The 15,885-nt window shown below is 37.4% G+C and overlaps 1 protein-coding gene across 1 annotated transcript in view; it reads left to right on the forward strand.

Moving 5' to 3' along the window:
- The window catches only part of ntn1b (netrin 1b), a 62,155-nt gene that overhangs the window by 16,009 nt on the left and 30,261 nt on the right, over nt 1-15,885 (forward strand). The window contains exon 3 of the mRNA XM_067381517.1: nt 13,199-13,387. Coding sequence (XP_067237618.1) covers nt 13,199-13,387 — 189 coding nt within the window. The remainder of the gene's footprint in view (nt 1-13,198; nt 13,388-15,885) is intronic.

The raw sequence follows: 15,885 nt of genomic DNA on the forward strand, positions 1-15,885 counted from the left end.
TTCATCTACAGTATAGTTAAGCTTATTTGTTCAGCTTTCAGATCTCAATTCAGAAAATTGACCCTTATGGTCACATACATGTATATATTTAAGAAAAAAATTATATTTATATATAAAATATTTATATTTATATGTAATATAAAATGTATATATGTATATTTATTTATACATGTATATATTTTTTACATTTATACATGTATGTGCATGTATTTATATATACACAGAACACACACATATATTATGTAAACACAGACTTTTATTTTGCAAATGATTAATCGCGATTAATCATTGTGCAGCCCTACATATTATAATGTGCAGTATCAAATATGGACGACTTTTAGACCAGGTTTTGAAATTAAGTTAATGAAAATGTTGAATATTTGCAATTAAAATAGTTAGTGAAATGAGCATCCTCAATTAAATATCCATTATTAGTTGATAAATATCCAGTATTGACAAAAACAAGTCTTGATAGGCCTGCATCGGTTCACCGTGATTTTGCCAAGTAACACGTGCTCCTGGACCATCATATTTTGTTGATCCTGGAACAACATTCCTGTCCAAAAATATAGTCCTAACCCTATCCCTAAGCCTAACCTTACCCATAACTTATCCTTAAAATCAGAAGGAAATGATAGGTGAATAACACTGATGTTGAAGCACCTAACCTTGGTTGTAAGCATAAACTTTACATAAAATTATCCCTCAAATCTGATTGGTTGATTGAAACGTTGTTCCAGGATTTACAAAGATGTTGATCCAGGAACATGTAGTGCTTGGTAAAATCACTTTCACCGCCTGTATCCCTTCTGTATTCACACTGAAACGTGCCACTAACACCACTGAGATAAGCCCACTGTAGTCATTCATTGCCTTTAAATCACCCACATCAACTGTACACCTTGTAAAGCTCATCACGGAGGCCTTCCCTCAGCGTGGAGCTGCATTCCAGTAACGCAGCGTCAATGAGGCTTCTTAGTGCCGTTCAAGGGCTGTAAATCTCAGCTGGTGAGAGACAATGAGACCAGAGTGACGACACCTGCAGTGGAAAAGCACAATCCCTCCGTCCCATGCCACATCACTGCGTGATCCGAGGGAGATTCCTATTTACGGATCATTTGGGATTTGGACCCCAGACTCCGGCTGTGGTGGAACCGATGGGCCACACATCTGCAACCCGGGCCTGTCTTGAGGATGATTTACATGGGCTCGAAAAACAGAGGGAATGCCAAAAAGATGGGAAGTGCTCACATTGCGGTCCCCCTCTTTCAAACTGATTTATGTTCCATGGGGAAGCCTATCCAGTCCTGCCAAATTCTTCAGCGTCTGGTGTCCAGTGCTGCTACAAATGTCTTTATCATTTGCACTCGGCTCCAATCTAGAAGTTTTTCCATTCCAACAATTCCACTTGTCTTCAGCTTTCAACTCTGAGACAACATGAGATATTTTATTGAAGTTTACTGAATGACTGAAGGAACATTTACTCATGGCATACAGTAAATACAAAGTAGAACAGTCTTTAAAAATGTGAGAAATCAGAGCAAAACTTAAGTTGAATGGAAAAAACTGGGATAATGTTTATGCTGGATCACAAAGTGTTCCTGCAGCTCATCTTGATATAATATGGTGCCAACAATGCCACGGGTTGAATTCCCTGGAAATGCATACAGTATAAAAATAAAATATGTATCTTGAAAATCTGCCAAAATACATAAATTGGGAGAATTACAGTCACAGTCTCAAACACATTGTACTTGCCAATCAGAAATTTAGATTTCCAATTCAAGTAGTTTTATTTCAAGACTGTTGGCAATGCAACAATTGTAATTTTATGCAAATATGCAAGATGCTAAAATGCCAACGTTTTGTCATATAAAAAATCATTTATGCCCTAAACATTTAGGTGGAGTTGTGAATGTGCAAATTTGCTTATTCAGTTTTTCTTTATGCATGTAAATAGAATTATACTATAATTCATAAAATCCATGCTTTGAATTAAAGGTGCCCTAGATTCAAAAAATTGAATTTACTTTGGCATAGTTGAATAACAAGAGTTCAGTACATGGAAATGACATACAGTGAGTCTCAAACTCCATTGTTTCCTCCTTCTTATATAAATCTCATTTGTTTAAAAGACCTCAGAAGAACAGGCGAATCTCAACATAACGCCGACTGTTACGTAACAGTCAGGATCATTAATATGTACGACCCCAATATTTGCATATGCCAGCTCATGTTCAAGGCATTAGACAAGGGCAGCCAGTATTAATATCTGGATCTGTGCACAGACTAGGTAAGCAAGCAAGAACAACAGCGAAAAATGGCAGATGGAGCAATAATAACTGACATGATCCATGATTCATGATATTTTTAGGGATATTTGTAAATTGTCTTTCTAAATGTTTTGTTAGCATTTAGCTAATGTACTGTTAAATGTGGTTAAAGTTACCATCGTTTCTTACTGTATTCACAGAGACAAGAGCCGTCGCTATTTCATTATTAAACACTTGCAGTCTGTATAATTCATAAACACAACTTCATTCTTTATAAATCTCTCCAACAGTGTGTAATGTTAGCTTTAGCCACAAAGCACTATCAAACTCATTCAGAATCAAATGTAAACATCAAAATAAACACTGTACTTACGCGATTAGACATGCTGCACAACTAACATTTTGTAAAGATCCATTTTGAGGGTTATATTAGCTGTTTGAACTTTTTTTTATGTTGTTTAAGGCAAACGCGAGCTCTTGGGGCATGGAGCACAAGATTTAAAGGGCCACACACCCTGAATCAGCTCATTTATGATGATGCCCCAAAATAGGCAGTTAAAAAATGAATTAAAAAAATCTATGGGGTATTTTGAGCTGAAACTTCACAGACACATTCAGGGGACACCTTAAAGCATCTGCTAAATGAATAAGTGTAAACAATTGATTCCTGGCAAACCATTTAAGCATTTGGCAGACAGTTTTAATCCAAACTGTATGTTTTCTCAGTACCACAACATATTCTGCAAAATGAATTGAAATAAAACAGCAAGTTAATGTAATGAACCACTATTACAGTATCTGCATAGAGCCATCTTAACTAGGCAAATAGCCTTTCATTAAGCTCAACTTTGACTGTTTTTGCACTATTTCACGAACAAAAATAGTTCTGAACAAAGCAAAACACATGCGTTTTGTTTTGTTTTTTCATGAATGAATCAGCTGGTTTGAATGAATGAGTAAATTAATGATTCTTTGACTCGTATTTAGTCTTGCCGCCACCTACTGGCGTTTTCAGTTTCATATAAAAGTATTATATATATAAAAGTATCATCTTTCAAACAAGGCTTTATCAAGCCAACATTTAAAGCTCGTCTTGATCATCTTTTCTAATAACAAATGTCAGTTTTTAATTTCAGAATTTCTTTGAATTATCAGTCTCATTCTAATTACGATTCCCCATCCATTTTTATACCTCAAAAATATCCTCAATTCAATTCTGAATGGTGCACAACCTTGCTCAAGCCCTCCGTGGGAATCTACTCCATGCCCTTGGCTTTGTTAGCGTCATGCTATACTAGTTAAGCTACAGGAATACCAGTAAAAGTCCAATTAGACATGTTAAATCTTGGGTATGGACCCTGCAAGATTTCTATTTTCCTTGATGTTAGATGTCTTAATTGGACAGGATGTTTTCATTTGAATTGGAAAAGCATCTGAAGTTTCCTAAGTTTCCTAAGCATCTGAAGTTTCCTAAGGCCGCTCATGCTGCAAAGTTACAGTGCAACAGCTCCGTTGGCAGGTTGACTGTTCCCTGAGATTTACAGCTGCTCTCACACTCTTAATACTGTACATGTAAAGAAAAATTAAAGTGCTTCAAATTAATCACAAATTACTCAATGGGTGTGTTGCATTTATGAAAACAAACAGGCAAAACTCAGAGATAAATCAAATGACTAACAAGCCGCGCAATGATTCGCTGATGCAATAAGTCAGCGTGGTGCGATGGGTTTCACCCTGGCACATTTCTCCTGTGATTTTATTCCAAAAAGAAACATACTCTCCTTAACAGAACATGCCGACACATCCACCTATTTTGTTTATTTTCACAAACTGCTCAGAAGCCCTGAAATATTAGCACGACTAATGTGTCAGCCAGTGATTTAATTGGAAATTTTTATAGGCCAATGTTTTCCAGTGCTGCCCGCCCAAGCAGTCAAGTCACGGTTACTGTAAGGGCTTGAATATTCACTGCCATTTTTATTCAGTAAGCCTCCTAGAGGTTTAATAACACAGCACAGGGGTCCTACAAGGAGTCAATAGAGTGTGACATGAAGATACACAGGCCATGAGAAACAAGTTACGTTTCTGAGAACTGTTGGACCGCTTCCCTCTGAGAGTAGAACGTAGCAATGGTACCAGCCGGATTCCTTACGGGAAAACCTGGGCCAATTCCAGCAATCTAAACAGGAGAAATGGCCAGAGATATTCTGGCTATTATGTGTTATTATCCATTACATGTTGTTATCATTGGCACAATGCACTAGCGATATTTATCACTAAAGAAATGTGCACCTGGACATCAGCCACGTGCTCAGATAGAGCCCAAGTAGTGCTCAAGCACCTTCCCTTTTGGTCTCTGACTAGATAAATGCCCTTTTCTAAGTCATAAGAGCATTTAAATTTTATATTTTATTTTTTTATATTTTTTAATTGGCCCCAGGCATCAATTCTCAGTTAAGTGTGTGCCCAAAAACTGCATTAAGATCTAATTCTGCAAGTCCATACGAGACCCTGCCCCTTTTCTACATCCCTCGTCATAACCACTATGCAAATCAAGCAGGGGCGTGTTTCCCGACGCGAACTATGGTCGGAACTTAAGTTCCGTCGTTACCATTAGAGTTCAATGGGACTTACGACCATGGTTCGCCAACGATGCTTTCGGGAAACGCAGCCCAGAGCAGCATTCACTAGTGATAGTCATGTAACGATAGTGTCTAAGTAAACCACTATTACTATATCTACATAGAGCCTTACATTAAAGGCACAATATGTAAGATTTTAGGATTAAAATGTCCAAAAACCACTAGAACAGTGTTATAATATACTTAGTTGACTTGTGTACTTACATTATCTCAGATGTTTCCAAGAAAGTTTAAATCCAGAGAAATAAGATATGCGTCAAGAATAAGAATAAGATCACTGGTGCACAAGAATAAGATATGTGTTGCATATCAATGACATCAAACCTGCGTTACCCTCGATTTCCGATTTTATTTTGTAGAAACCATGGAGACACCAAAGATGCTTTAATATATTACATGTTTCATTTGACAAGGGAACAACTGTTTGGAAACATTTATGAACAGAAAACAGCACTGAATTACCTCACATTCGCTTGACCTGAAGAAGCGGAAGTGGTGACTGTGGCATAATAAAAGCTCCACTGCTCTTGAAGCGTGTGTCGCGCTTGTCTCTCATATGACTTTGTTTTGAATAGGCAACCTCTAGCAGCAAAAAATTATATATTGTGCCTTTAAGCTTTACAACAAAAAAAGCTAGTCTGGTGTTGGCATAAAATAGCATTGTGCGGGGTCGAAAATGGCACCAAAATTAACAAAAATGCCACCAAAATTCAAGATATGAATTTTCTCTGTATGAGATTTTGTCTTTTATGTTTATATCATGTGATTTAAGCAATATCACACGAGCAAAAGTGCTGTTTTTCCGAATATCAGCACAGGTCAGAAATTTACTTTTAAGATTTTCATTTTCAAACATCAGTTTAATGAACAATAAGTTTATATTAATTTAAAATTTTAAAGTAATGTAAATAAACAGTAATGTCAGTTTCGACTGTTTTTGCTCCATTTCACAAACAAAAATAGTTCTGAACAAAGCAAAACAGTTGCGTCTCCCTGAGTCAGGGTTGCCAGGTTCTCTCAACAAAACCCACCCAATTCCTACTCAAAACTAGTCCAAAACTAGCCCATTCGTGCTTCAGGGGGGTCCCCCGGCAAAAAGCGCGCTCCAAAGGGTAAAATCCATTTCTATATTCCAAATTTTACATTTTAAACTCTAATTTCATAACATTATTCCTGCAACTGTAATTGCAGTGTAAATACATCTTATTTGCAATAGTATAATAACAGTAATAATAAAAAGTAATTTCTGTCAGTAATGCACAACATTGTTTTTTGCTCTTTTACCATTTCCAACAAAGAACATGATTATTATGTAACTAACTTCATTTTATGTATTTTTTATCGTATTTATGAGAGGGGTGCCCTTTTTTCCTCACTTGAACACCTGCCTGTCTGTGCACATTAGTACTTACTAGATAATTAAACAATTGTACAGGCCCTGGTATCAAATCTTTATTTTGCTTTGAGTTGTCCCAAGATTCAACACCTTAAGAGGCTCATGACCTCCAGAAGCAACTTGTATTGTGACTAAGTCTAAAACAGTAATGTTGTCTTACAACTTTGTTTTTGCTATTGGCATGTGTGCATGTGCTGATTGCTAAGATAAAGATGCATTTTACTGTCTATTTTGGCTTTTCAAATCATTAAACATCACAGCAGATGAAGTAGTAGGCTGGGTAACAATCCACTTTGTAATCCAATAATACTTCAGCAAGTTTAATGATGATGCCATTCAAAGGCCACATCAATTTTTGCTTTAAACGTGCAACATCATACCGATTTGTGATAAATGCAGTAGCAATTTCACAGCCTGTTAGTGGCAGAATAAGCTCTTTGTTTTCTTTTGCTAGTTAAGCGCACGCTGTGGTTTTATTTGGTCAGATCGTATTCGTTGAGACATTGTATATCACTTTCACTAGGCAACTGTGGCAAGCAGTTACACAAACAAAAATGCAGGGAGGTCCGATTGCCCCGCTAATTGGTGCTGGCAAACGATTACAGAGGCCCATAACGGAAACGCCCCCTTAATTCTCACCCGTCATTACATCACAGCACACTCGGGCGAACAGAGGCTCTTCCAGATGGCCACGCGGGAGAGGAAAGATTTTTAAAAATGAGGAGCAGCAAACCTGTTTGAAGTAGAGTATTTTGTTTGTGAGAGGATTTTTCTCAGAGTTCTTTAATTATTATGAATAGAGAAATTATAACAGTGACCTCTGAAACTTTTTTCAATTTCTAAAAAAAAAAAAAAAAAAAAGGTTAATCCAAGGGGCAGTGAGTTTTTAAACATAAGAATCCAATTATATATTTCATAATTGTTCGTTTTTTTTTTTTGCTAACTCGAAAATACAACAAATACACCCTAATTTACACGGAAAACCTTTTTCTAAAAAAAATGATTAATTTACAGTACCGAAACGGCTGAATGAACCGATTCACTAAAATTAATTGGACTTTTCAATGCTGTGTATGAGAGAAAGAGAGGATTTAGAATATACCAAATCAGTAGAATGAATCATACAGCACAAAGAGATTCTTTCAGGATTAATCGATTCACTAGAATGATTCAAACTTTCCAGCGATACAGAGTCAGACAGTATGAGAGAAAAGGAGAGAGGGAGAGAAAAGTGTTTGATTATTCCCTCAGCTTAGGTATTTAAAAAAAAACAATCTATTGTTTGCTTGTGTAACACCGCCACTCATTGGAAAAACTAGCTTGCTTCTGGAAAAGCAGCAGATCTAGTAAGTTATTACTGTGCATTTCTATCTGGCAAACCTAGGGCTAATTTTACCCCAGAAGCTCCAATTATGTGTTTTTATATCTATATCAAACAGAACTGTTGACTATTATTTCTGACAGAATGAAAATAGCAAGAGCACATACAACTTTTTTCAATGGAAAGTACATAAAGCCTGCTCAAAAAAAAAAAAAAAAAAATCACTAAATGCGATGTCATGTGCCAACACTGTCGCCACGTTAAATCTGTTTTCTCCCTAATCTGTTCTCACATACCGTATTTTAATATTAATATATAGGCGAATGTCCAGTAAAGCTGTTCTCATTTACATATTTTCTGTCAGACAATGGAAAAAAATTGGCACTGAAAATGTGAAAAGGTGTTAATCTAGTGACAAAGTCACTAAATTGGCAACACCGTCCTACGCCATTCCTTTCCATATAAATACTTATTCTCAACTCTCAACTCTCACAATTTATGATATAAATGATCATATTAGTCACTTCACTTAGATTATGAGTGACTCATGAGTGTCTCTTTTTCCTATGAGCTTACATTTATCTAAGACCACCAAAAGCAGTCCAGATAGATAAATATGATTCATTATCATACTGTCATTCTCCTGGAACCTTTGCTGTTTTCCATCATATGGGAAAAACCCTGAAGCTTTGGAAATGAGCAGCAGTTTAAGCTTTTAAAGCGGCTGGTGTAGTGTTATGTAGTAAAATGTACAGTAAGGGGTATTTAGTATAGTATATACTCGAGTCACAATACACATACGCACACACATATACTTATATATATATATACATACACGCACACATAACTCTGGGCACTTCTTAAAAGCATGTGCAAACACCGATGGCCCGTCTTTTTTTAACCAATTTATCCGCCCTCTTTGGTCCGCATGCACCATTTGGAAGCATTCAGTGGTAACATTAATGGCAGGATTCAGTTCATTTAACCATGTTTATACCATCTGAGTTTAGCCTGATAATTTGCCCCATTTCTACACCTCTTGCTTCAGATTTTCAGTTCTCTGAGGATTACCAGTCACTCACCCAAAAACCCTGCAAGGCTTCTGTAGTGAGAGGAGCTGGTCTCTGTTGTGAATAATGGAGCCATGCTTGGCTGAATGTCTTTCACATGCAAAAAGTAGCTCGTTGTGCCTGGATGAATGACAAATGTAACAGACTTTTTTCCATTTCCAACTAGTTTAGGCAATCAATAATAAATCATCCCCTGAATGTCTGATTAATTGACATTGTGACACACTGTATTTGTAATGATATTGTGATCCTATCAGAAGAGAGCAGAGTAAAAGCAAGAAATGTGCAAATGTACAAACTATTTTTGACAAACATTACACAAGTGCAGATCTGATGAGTGTGAGGACAAATTTTTGGCGCAAATAAAATCATAATGAATTGGAGTTTAATAATGGAAAAACATGTTCTTTTCAGAGTACTGGGAAAAAAGGAAGTGCCTGGAGCAGGTGCAAGGAGAGCAATTAATTTAAATTTTCAAGTTCTCATACTGTTACAATATCAATTTGTGTTGTGTTTTTCCAGCTGAAAAAGGCACAAAAAATAATAAGTCAACATGGAGGCCTCAATTCAAACTGACTTGACTAAGTATGAGCACACTGTTATTCTTTAAATGTGCTTCCTAGTATTGTCGCTATTAGAAGTAGCTTGGAAGATAGTGTGCATAAGAGAGAGAGGTAGTCAAGGCCTGGTATGTTATCACTGTGCTGAGTGGTTGAAGTGTTCTAGGTGTCGGCAGGATAAAACATGACAGCTGCTTAGCACCTCTTTTCTGCGTATGTGTGAGTGACAGTCCATGTCCCTATTTAGTCACACTCAGCAGGTGTGAGGGTGGCTGCAGTACGAATATGGCTTCTCTTTTGTGGTTGTTTTTCCCGATCACAATACAAATTACAGTTCAATTAACACAATTTAAACAGTAAAGAATTTATTGTGCAAAAAACACCAAACGAACTTTGTTTTACACAAACTATAACCCGAATTCCAGAAATGTTGGGATGTTTTTTCAATTTGAATAAAATGAAAACTAAAAGACTTTCAAATCATATGCGCCAATATTTCATAACAAATGTTTAAACTGAGAAATTTAAAAAAAGTTTTGCACAAAATGAGCCCATTTCAAATTTGATGCCTGCTACAGGTCTGATGGCAATAAATGGCTGAAAAAGCAAGACATTTTGAAAAGATTCAGTTGGGAGAACATCTAGCAACTAATTAAGTTAATTGATATCAGGTCTGTAACATGATTAGCTATAAAAGGGATGTCTTAGAGAGGCAGAGTCTCTCAGAAGTGAAGATGGGCAGAGGCTCTCCAATCTGTGAAAGAGAGCGTAAAAAGATTGTGGAATACTTGAAAAACAATGTTCCTCAACGTCAAATTGCAAAGGCAAATCTCATCATCTACAGTGCATAACATAATCAAAAGATTCAGAGAAACTGGAGAAATCTCTGTGCGTAACGACAAGGCTGAAGACCTTTATTAGATGCCTGTGGTCTTCGGGCCCTCAGACTACACTGTATCACTCATCGGCATGATTGTGTCAATGACATTACTAAATGGGCCCAGGAATACTTCCAGAAACCACTGTCGGTAAACACAATCCGCCGTGCCATCTGCAGATGCCAACTAAAGCTCTGTCATGCAAAAAGGAAGCCATATGTGAACATGGTCCAGAAGTGCCGTCGTGTCCTGTGGGCCAAGGCTCATTTAAAATGGACTGTTTCAAAGTGGAAAAGTGTTTTATGGTCAGACGAGTCCAAATTTGACATTCTTGTTGGAAATCACGGACACAGTGTCCTCCGGCTAAAGAGGAGGAAGACCTTCCAGCGTGTTATCAGGGTTCAGTTCAAAAACCAGCATCTCTGATGGTATGGGGGTGCATAAGTGCATACGGTATGGGCAGCTTGCATGTTTTGGAAGGCACTATGAATGCTGAAAGGTATATAAAGGTTTTAGAGCAACATATGCTCCCCTCCAGATGACGTCTATTTCAGGGAGGGCCTTGTGTATTTCAGCAGGACAATGCAAAACCTCATACTGCAGCTATTACAACATCATGGCTTCTTTGTAGAAGAGTCCAGGTGCTGAATTGGCCTGCCTGCAGTCTAGATCTTTCACCTATAGTAAAAAATACATCAAAGATGACCACGAACTCTTCAGCAGCAAGAATGGGACCAAATTCCAACACCAAAACTCCAGAAACTCATAACCTCGATGCCCAGACGTCTTCAAACTGTTTTGAAAAGAGGACATGCTACACCATGGTAAACATGCCCCCGTCCCAACTTTTTTGAGACCTGTGGCAGGCATCAAATTTGAAATGAGCTCATTTTGTGCATAAAATTGTAAAATTTCTCAGTTTAAACATTTGTTATTTTATCTATGTTCTAGTATGAATAAAATATAGGCTCATTGATTTGAAAGTCTTTTAGTTTTCATTTTATTCAAATTTAAAAAACGTCCCAACATTTCCAGAATTTGGGTTGTAAACCACTGATATTCAAACGGTGGACCGCAGTCCGCATCCGGACCCCAGCATGTTTCCATCCGGACCGTGAGACAGAATGGTAGCACCATTTTATTGTTTCTAGTTGAAGTGAGCAGCATGTCAAAACAGTGGTGCGGATCACACCACAAGCACTCAGGATTGTTTCTGGTAATGATATTTCAGCACTCTATCCTCTAGTAGTTTTATCTAAAACCAAATTAAAGCCACAGATGAGGCAACAAGACTTGCACCAACAATTTGTCCTCTTCTGAACTCTGATACAGTATATCTCTCATTACTTTTGTGTGTATTGCAATATTTTATGTGCAGCTGTGCTGTCGCTCTGCTAATTCAACCTTCACACTCTGCTCTTACTGATTGAATGGGCAATCAGTGAAGACTGACCACAAGGCTGTGCATATAGTTGTGAAACCTCCAACACTATACTGGCCAGTGTTTCAGTTTCATTGTCCAACCCCTGTAGATAGATGAAGCTTGAACTCCATTTGCCAGTAAAGGTTAGAGGTCTAAGCCATGTGCAGGATCTGGAGCGAGTAATTTTATGAAGCCATTGTCTCTTAACGTTGTAAATGGACGGAAGCCCAGAGATCCAATGATGTCATTAAAATAATAAAGCTCTCTCAGGATACTAGTCAAATGTCTAGATGATTCTGGCCTCCACGCTCTCTCACTGTGTTAAGGGTCTTCTATGATAACCAGGGGACAGGAAACACTGCCTAAATCATTTCACGTCACATTAGATTCAGATTCCACATTGCCAGAAATGGTACACCCTGAAGAATACAACACCAATAAAGCAATTGTATGATTGTTCACTAAAATAATATGATACTCTGTGACGGTGAAAACGTACGTCATGGGTATTTTACAGATAAGCATTTGTAAAAATGTGAGAATGTGATCTCTCAGTCATTTGCACTTTACTAGGGCAATTTCCTCTCAGTTAAAGCTTTTACAGTTTTTCTCAGTCGCTTTGGTACATTTCTCGAATCAAACTCACAATTTGCAAAACAGTAAGTGCATTTCTCAAAACAATTTGTACAAATAGCAAAACACCATGGATAACCTGCAAAAGCCACTCTCTTACTTAAAATCCTTAGTTCATCTCTCAAAAGTAAATATCTGTGTCAATGAACATGTCAGTGCCATCAGAATGACAAATCCTTTTGTCATTGTGTACGGATAAAACAGTCAAATTGTTTAGTCATGTTCTCAAAATAACGTTTACTCTGGAGGGACGTTCTGATGGAAACTATGGCTAAAGTTTTGATGACAATTATTGTCAATTATAAGTTACATCTTAGTGTATGTGTGAGTGTAATTGCAAGAGAATGGAAAAGATTCAAATTTACCCTCTTACTGTTTGTACTGTATTTTATTGACAGAACATGTCATTGAGTCATTGAGTCATGTCGTTATTGAGTCATGTCATGTCGTCAAGATTCACCTGGGACCAATTTACCAATTCAGGACAGATTTAGAAAAAAGTCTAATGGAAATATAGAAAGTATAGAAATATGCTTGACATATTATGATAACTTGTTCAACCATTTTGCATGTAAAGACTTATGCTATGAGCTTGTGCCTAAATGTTGTGGGGGGTGAGACTATTCAACAGAGACCCAATATAATACATTTTGATCAACATGACATAAGCAACTGATAATGTAGGAAACAACAGAGAATTGTACATAATCATTTGTATGGATGTACCAAAGCATTTGCAACTTGTTCAAAGAAATGAGAAACTGCTTTTTTGATGTGCACAAGTGACACAATGATGTGAGAATTGAACAGGTAGTTTTCAGAATTTCAATTCTGATCTGAGAAATGTACCAAAGCGACTGAGAAAAACTGTAAAAGGAACATGTAAAAATGTATTTTTAAGTAGAAACAAACAAGGTAATGTGTTTCGGAGAATTCAACAGCTGGCACTTAACATACTGTATGTCTCTTGTTTTATCTTCCCAATGTCCATCTCTTCCAAAGCCTGTCACTGTAATCTTCATGCCCGCCGCTGCCGCTTCAACATGGAGCTGTATAAGCTATCAGGCCGCAGAAGTGGAGGAGTCTGTCTTAACTGTAGACACAACACAGCCGGACGGCACTGCCACTACTGTAAAGAGGGCTACTACAGAGACATGTCCAAGGCCATCTCACACAGACGAGCATGCAAAGGTAAGCAATCATTTACACCGCAAAACATTTACTTTAAATCTAGATACATTTCCCCATATTTTGTCCCAACTAGCCTTAAACAGCTTATGTAACAACAAAACATTCCAATGCTGTTGATTGAGCATTTTGAGAGTTCACAGCATGAATAAATGATGTGGTAACTGTTATAGGATTGATGATTTGTTGTCGGACTATATTTGCATCGTTGTTTTTCTAATCACTATTACTTTTTTGTTTATGGTGATGTTAAAAGCTCATCCTTTTTTTTTTTAATCAGTGCTACCTGACTAGAGAAAATGGAGAAAAAATGCAGTTGCCTTACCTTTTGCCAAATAGCTAGGAAAACTTCAACACCCATAATGCATGGGCATGTTGCTGTCCAAGGTCACTCCAACCAGTCTGGTATGGATGCATTTGACCAGAGACAAATACTGCCGTGGTTTAGTAAAAAATACTTCTTAGCAAACTTTTAGTCATAATGATGCAGACTTGTATTGCTCCCGGGTGCAAAAATTATAAGAGTAAATGATTAGAGGGAGTGAGTTACTATCAGTTCCCAGTGAAGGTATCAGCACAGAAAAACCTTTTCTACAAGAAAACTGAAAATCTAGAAACTATTGCAGATGAGAATTCACCTGCCAATGGCGTTCCTTCTTTAATTCCACAAAAATTGAAATATGCACCAGGTGCTTTTATATTACATTTTATTTAATTGCTTCATGATTTACAGAACTCTAACAACTTTGAAGATTAGAATAAGACAATGTTTGTACATTGAAGTTTCCCTGGAAAATGAGCACAGGCCAAACAGACAAGGAGGACTGCCATGGAATTTGGGACAACAGAGCATATTAACAATAATAGTGAAACAAGCCAATTATTCACTCACCCATGGAAGAAAAATAAATGTAAAGGCACCAGAGATTACGCACATGTTCTAGACCTCATGTTCACACTTAGAGGTCAGATGGTCTGTAAGGTTCTGTTCAAAAACATAGTGAGCTGCCTAAGTAGGCAGCATTTTAAAGCATCATGGGCACACTCCCAATGTGAATTAAGGTACAGTAGGCAGCATGATTATGCCTTATTTTGGCCAAATTATAAGTCAGCACTGCATATCCTTTGCAAACAAAGCAATGCCTTATGAAAAGCTTAGTAAAAAGAATCATTAAATATGGATAAATGAGAGAAATGTTGGTTATAAATAACATTGTAATGCCATAAATATTAATAAAAACAGTTCATTCTAAATTAAAATTTTTAATGATATTTCATTGTGTATTTCAATGTTTATTAGAGCATTTCAAAATTATCTTTGAAACTAATGCTAATGCTATTGTTGCACACTCGGTTGGTATCAGTTTTATCCTCCACTTCACATGAGGAGCATTATTGGCCTGACACACCTGCTGCCCATATAGAACATTACAGTCAGTCACTTATGTAGCTTCCCAACTCACTAGGTTTTGCAATGGAACCTGATTGTGGACTTGAAATTAGAAACAATATATATATATATATATATATATATATATATATATATAGTATAAAACATGAAATCCATTTACAGGCTTGTGAAATCAGACATACCAAGGCAGCTGATGCATGGATTTTATCCACGGTTGGTCCACAGATGAATTTCACAATGTCAGTCCCAAGTGTTCCCATAGTCCATTCACTCAGAAAACATTCTTTGCTATTGCATATTTCCCACCAAGCCAAGATAACTTGTATTCTCATCTGACTCTAGCGGACCCAGAGTTTGACGGACTGAAAGCTTCAACAAACCGCAGCATAATTGATATGAGAGGCTGCTAACCCAATCACTGGGGTAGCTTAATTTTTGCGGTCTGTCGGGTTCTAATGTACAGATGTGATGGATGGCAAACACTGCCCAATTTACATTTACATTGCATGTGTTATCACAAGAGGAATGCATTTGATTCAGGGGAGGTTACAAATGGTTTTTAACAGCTTTCCCCTGCCAGCCAAAACATTTACTCGGGCTATATATGGGATGCTCGGAGGCCAGATGCGAGGGATACGGGCAAGCTAGTTTTACAAAAGTAGCCTCTTGTAATGAACATAACATACAGAATCTAGCCAGTACAGTCGAGGCTTGTCCGGGAAATGCTGAGGAGTTCCAGTCACCACCTTCAAGCTGATTGCTTCACCCGTGTCAGGTGACAAACTCCTCAACATCGTGACGTAGTGTAGCGGACTGCCATCTCATTGTGCTTATTTTGGATGGAAAATGCAACATTGTGCCAGCAGTGTTCAGCGCTTGTGGAAATTCTATAGGGGGTCGTTTGGAAAAGAAAGGAATATCGCTTGTAAATAACAAGAAGGCAAAGCACCTACCAACACAAATCAGACCCAAAACCAGATCCATTGTCAGTGGCAGTCTGGAACACCTCATGCTTTATATCCCAGATTAACAAATTCATCCCTCATCGAGTACAGAGTAAACACCATGTCACCCACCAAAGCTACGCCAT

The sequence above is a fragment of the Chanodichthys erythropterus genome, chromosome 3 (genome assembly GCF_024489055.1).
Source record: "Chanodichthys erythropterus isolate Z2021 chromosome 3, ASM2448905v1, whole genome shotgun sequence".
NCBI classification, from domain to species: domain Eukaryota; kingdom Metazoa; phylum Chordata; class Actinopteri; order Cypriniformes; family Xenocyprididae; genus Chanodichthys; species Chanodichthys erythropterus.